Consider the following 5,986-nt stretch of genomic DNA (forward strand, 5'->3'; position numbering starts at 1 on the left):
CCATTCTCCTCTGGGCTGTGGCCACGTGACCTCGCTATACAGAGAGTGGAGACTGGAGCTGCTGCCACATATCATCACTTTCATCACAAACTGTTCGCCCAAATCTAATGCTCTGCCCTAAACCTACATCGAAAACTGTTAAAACCTAAATGTCACTACTGAGAGTCAGGTCGTTATAAAGACCATGAAAGTTTCTACAAACACGACCAACAAACCTTCCGAGAATATTCTTCAAAAAAAAAAACCTTCCAAGAATTGGTCCTTTGGCATTTTTCAATCTTCTTCCTACAACACTTGTAAGTTAAACCTGTAGCTTTTAAAATGCTATATGCATAAAATGTGATGGATCAGGCCTAACTTTAACATTAGCTGTCGTTTGTTTCCTGCAGTATTTATCTAATATCCATATTTAGCGCAAACCATCTTCATTTCTACATTTTCCAAATCCAATTTTGCTTAGCAAGCATACATTCTACGACCATCTATAACCCTAGGACACCCTGCCTATATATATAGGCTGGCACACAGACGGCCAATTACGTATGAGATGGTTTTTGACATCTTGTGCAGTAGCCTTTCTCTAAAATAAACATATTTTGTTCAAGGTGCCTTAGGAATTTCAACAGAGAGAGATCATACAATTGTTTTCTATTCTCTCCTACACAAAACTTCATCCATAAACCCACCTCAGCGCAAGTATATGCTTCATAGTCAAACTAAGCTTCTCCAAAACAAGCAATTTCACTTTCATGAAAGTAAACTGAAGACCGGATTAATGTTCAAAACAGATACAAACAGTTTGAAGTTTATGAAAGTAATCTTTAGAACAGATAAATGCTCAAAACAGCAACAAGAAACAATCCAACGAACTGAACTTGTAAACATCTGAAATTGTTTGCCACTTGATGCCTATATACAGACACACATGGTCCTCTAGGACCATCACGATAAACGGCAAATTGAGGAATTGAGAACCTGGGACGACGCCATGGCCTATCCACAGCCCACCAATGCAGCTAGGTTACGCAAGCTTCGATCGTGGGTGGCCATGGCAGCTGGTACGCGTACTCCGCGGCGTGGCGCTTGTCCCGGAGCACGGCGTACTGTGCGTCGTCCGGCACCACACCAGATAAGAGCTCGGCGGTGTCCTTGTCCAGAGCAAGAACAACGTTGTCTCCGACCGTCCAAGAGGCGAACCTCTTCCCCTTGCTGCTTCCTGCGAAATAGATGGGGGCCAACTCCCTGTCGCGGCAGACTGATGTGCTGCTACGTGCGGCCCCGGAGGTCCAGCCGCCGGCGGCAGACGAGAAGGCGCAGGCCCTGGCGTTGCGGTCCCCAAAGCGAAAGAGCGCGCACGTCACCCTGAAGTTTGACATGCTGATGCCCGCGGCCGCGTCCTTGTCCTCGCCGTCGAGGAGGAAAGCGCCCAGCATGTGGCAGCCGTGGAACCACGCCGAGCGAGGGATTTCCCTGTAGCATCGCCTCAGGGGATCGCAGATGAGGAGGCCTGGCGCCAGCTCCGAGTGGAAGAGGAGCAGAAGGCCGGCCCGGATGTCGGCGAGCTCCCAGCCGCAATCGCCAAACTCGCCCCGCGGGAGGAAGTCGAGTGCGAGGTTCCGAGCGGCGACGGCGTCCGCCCACGGCGAGGAAGAGGAGGAGGACGGGACGAATACGGGGTTAAGGCCAGGCGGACGCGGGTGGCCGTGGCGCTCGTTGACGCGGTAGTGGCCGACAACGTGGTCGGCCGACGCGCCGTGGAGAGAGCCGAACCGGCGGAGGAAGCCGCCGCCGTCGCCCGCGATTACGTTGCGCCATCGCCTGCAGGTGCACGCGGCACGGATGAGGTGGGCAGGCGAGGGGAGGCGCAGGAACACCACCTCGAGAAGCTCGCCCGGAACGTCGTCAATATCTCCCTCCCGCGCGGGTACCCGCCGGGAATTCTTGCGGCGGCGGCGGCGGCGGCGGCCGTCCCCCATGGCCGCCCGGATCTGTGGGATCTGGGTTTCGCCCACGAGGACGGATCACTCCGAACACGTTTTTCTTAACGGGCAAGGGTCTCGAAGGACCCAAAAAGAAAGAAATTACAAACCAGTCATTACATCTTCCAAAGAGGACCCGGAACAAATGAGAGTAAAATGCATGCGCGGTCCTAATTATTTTACAAAAATGTCAAGTGAGTTTCAAATCTTTGGGATATGCATATCACAGTCTTAAATTTTTGTAAATGGTTCATTGGAGGTCCTATGGACCTCTGACCTGTGTTGACCGGCTAGCATGATGATTTGACCACCGCCATGTAGGCATTATTTTGCACAGATCGCCTCTGCAAAGATGTATCTTCTAATTTCATGGACCTCCTCCTCCGTGCATATGTCGGCCAGACCAAGCAGCATGGTGTCATTGCGGACGTCGGAGTGGGTTCTCGGCCGGTGTGCCTGTTTAATGACGGCAGGAGGATGAACGGGCAACCTATTTGATTGCGGTATATATCCGCCCCATCCAGTCATGTCCCTCCGATATTGAACAGATGCGAAGACCGGGACACGACGTGGCGGCCCTCTCGGCCGGTGTGTGATACGTCTCTAATGTATCTATATTTTTTATTGTTCATGCTATTATATTATTATTGCCACATACTTTTCTTATCATTCTACATTATTTTATATTATTATTCTGGACTAACATATTAATTTAGTGTGAGTGTCAGTTTATGTTTTCTGATTGTTTTTTGATTTTACAGAAAATCAATACCTACGAAGGTCCAAACACGATGACAATTTTTTCTAGACCAAAAGAAACACAGGAAGCTTCGGGAGTCGTCGAGGGGATGCTCGAGGGCAACACAAGGGCAGGTGGCGCGACCGGGGGTGGCCGCACCACCCAGGCTTGTGGACCCCGTGAGCCTCCATTTGATCCAATTCCTGACCTACAAATTCACATAAATTCCAAACCCTCGAAGCGGGACCCGAAACAATTTTATTACCGACGCAAGCCTCTGTTCCGAAGCGATCCCATATGGAGGCTTGTTCTGGAGTTCTGCCGTAGAGGAAAACCATTGGGGTGGCCATCTTCATCTATCAACCTTGCTAACTCCATGATGGTGTGTGAGTAGTTCCTTCGGGACCTATGGGTCCATAGTAGTAGCTAGATCTCTCTCTCTCTCTCTCTCTCTCTCTCTCTCTCTCTCTCTCTCGGATCTTCAATATCATGTCCTCTTCTGAGATCATTCCGATGTAATTCTTGTGGTGTGATTATTGGGATCCGATGAATTATAGATTTATAATCAGATTGTTCATTGATTTATATTGAATCTCTTGAAGTTTTTTGTTGCATAATTAAATATCTATGTATGCTTTCCGATCTATCTGTCTTCTCTGGCCAAGATAGATTGGTAGTTGTCGGCGTTCTGGGAACGGGGGTACCCAGACTTGCCTCCATGCGGCCTGCGGCGTGGCTCAAGGAGTGGCCCAGTACGACCCATCTTCATCAACACATGCTCAAGACCCTCGCGAGGGGCCAAGCCTCGCGGGGAAGGACGACAGGAGGCTTCCTCAGGCACGGCCTCGTCAGTCTGGCTCGCGAGAAGGCGGAGAGATCAAGCCGGGGTACCTCATGAGGTGCCCATGACGCAAGCCATGCCGACCAAGGCCAGGCGGGCGCCAGGCGGGCGCCGGCCTGCGCAGAGTCCTTGTTTCCCCTTTGGTGCAAAGGGGGCAAGCGCAGGCAAGGGTATCAAGCAAAGGCAACCATTTCGGTGCAACAAGACCAAGACCAGCGGGACGGAAGAATGGAGGTCATCGTGGAGTCCAAGCCAGCGTCATCGTCAGGGTCTTTGGCAGGCGATGATCAACTTTAGTCAGGATAAGTGTACTAGATGTTCCCCTTCAAAATGGCCAATTGTTGGCGCCCTTCCCGCTCAATATTTGGGAAGAGGCCTAGGGCCTCCGCCTATAAATAGGACTAGCCACCCCCAGGGTAGGGCATCGACATCTGATCTGGAGACCAACCAGAGAGAAGAACCTTAGGCAACACCACCATAGGAACAGACCCTCGAGGGGCTGTTCTTCCTTTGTACTGTTCATCATCAGCCCCAGAGGCAATCCACACACCACACATTGGAGTAGGGTATTACACCATAATGGTGGCCTGAACCAGTATAAATCTCGTGTCCTTCGTGTTGTTCTTCGTGTAGTTTAGATCCTAGCGAGGCGGTGAGACATGAGTAGGTTGGGGGTGTGATCTCCGCGTGCACCCCAGTGTTCGAACCTCAAGGGTTTGCCGGAACCCGAAATCCGACATTTGGCGTGCCAGGTAGGGGTGCACTGGAATCCGCCTTCCGTCGCCTCGTGTTTCGCCGCCCGTCGCACCATTATCAACATGTATGGTGACCAAACGGGCAACCCTGATCCCTGGGCGGCATGGCCCACCCGCTCAGAGCCGCCTGCCCAGGGCGACCTCAACCCTGCGCCCCAGGAAGCCCGCGGTTCGCAGAGCGCTGTGGGCCGCGGGCGACGTGGTCAAGCGACACCAGCTCTCACGCCGCGGTAGGTGAGGTCGGTAGCCAGGGCCTCGAGCCACGCCGCGGCCGCGGCGCCGTACTCGCGGCGAGAGCAGGCGAACTCAAGGGCTGCGCTCACAGTAGCGCGAGAGCTGCTGCAATGCAGGCTGCAAGAGGGCGGCCGCGACGTGCTACTAGAGCAGGTGGCAGAGCTTCTGGGCTCCGCCGTCGGGGGCTCACCCCTTCTGCACCCAGCTGCCCCCTCAGGCCCAAGGCGGATCGCACGGAGGCCCCACGCGCGCCCGCACAGCCCCGAGCGGGTTCCAGGGCCACTCCAACACCACCCTGGCCGTCAGCGCATGGTCACCAATGGTGCTGCCTCTGCCCCCGGCCAGCGAAGGAGGACTCGCCACCGCCCATGGTCCCAGTGGGCCGTCGCGCCACCACCCCCAGGTGGGCGCCTCAAGCAGGGCTGCGTGGCACACGGGGCACTACATCGAAGCGTTCGGGGTGGCGGCCCCGGAGGAGTACGTGCCCCACATGATGGATCAAGGGCACGCACAGGAGGAAGATCACAGCTTGTTCCTCGGCCCAAGCTGGAGGGAAGAGACACCCGAAGCTGAGCTCTTTCAGGAGCCCCGGGAAAGCCCCGTCGACCGCGCTGGAGGCAGCGATTATCGGGTACCGCTAATTCCTCAGGAGCAAGCATACGCTAACCGTGGGTCGCAGGAGGTACAGGTCGTCGCGGCGGATGGCTGCCCCAATCCAGCAGTTTCCTACCCCTCAGAAGGAGGGCGCCGGGGGCTGCAGGAGAGGGGCTGGGATCCGGCATCACCACCGCGGCATTCGGAGCAAGGCGTCCTCAGGAGGTAGGCCCTCCGCCGGGGAGGTGCCTCAGGGCCTAACCCCGGCAGAGGACCCGTGGTCATCGGGTGAACCGCTGGCGACCGCTCTACCCCATTGGCGGCGTCCTCGGTCTCCGGCCGTCGTCGATGGCACTAGAGTGTGGCGCAAGGCGGGGCCCTTGTCTGGCGATATGAAGCAAGGCCGGTACATGTGAAGAAGGCCCAGTGCCTGTGAAGCTCGCCGCCCCGTGACACTCTCACGTAATAATGAGTGGGGCTGTACATGCCCCGGAGTCTCCGGAGAGCCGCCCTCGGGCCTCGGGGGCTCCCGCCCATGCCCAGTGGCAGCACTTAGCTCCGCACTGGTGAGAAGACGTCGAAGACTAGACTAGGTTCCGGACGCGGCTTTTTCTGCTTTCCTTGCTTTTCCCCTTGGTTGTTGCTTTTCCCTGTTCGGATTTAAGTTGGATTTGAGCTTGAGACTTGCGTGTGTTCGGGGAAGGGGTGTTTAGTCTCGTTCGAACAATCTCTCGCATTCTGGTCACCGCTTTGCGTCCATCCGGCCTCAACCGCCTCCCCTCGTGAGCCCCTCGTGAGCCGGGTTAGGCCCAGCATGCGCGCAGCCCAGGCTGCCGTCGCCGTG

At 55.3% G+C, this 5,986-nt stretch overlaps 1 protein-coding gene across 1 annotated transcript; it reads right to left on the reverse strand.

The window, feature by feature from the left end:
- Window positions 1–772: 772 nt before the first annotated feature.
- LOC119311388 lies at window positions 773–2,040 on the reverse strand. The gene has a single exon (XM_037587026.1). It carries the CDS (start codon window positions 1,974–1,976, stop codon window positions 1,017–1,019), a length of 960 nt encoding a protein of 319 aa, XP_037442923.1. The 5' UTR covers window positions 1,977–2,040; the 3' UTR covers window positions 773–1,016.
- Window positions 2,041–5,986: the final 3,946 nt, after the last annotated feature.

The sequence above is a fragment of the Triticum dicoccoides genome, chromosome 5B, assembly GCF_002162155.2.
Source record: "Triticum dicoccoides isolate Atlit2015 ecotype Zavitan chromosome 5B, WEW_v2.0, whole genome shotgun sequence".
NCBI classification, from domain to species: Eukaryota; Viridiplantae; Streptophyta; class Magnoliopsida; order Poales; family Poaceae; genus Triticum; species Triticum dicoccoides.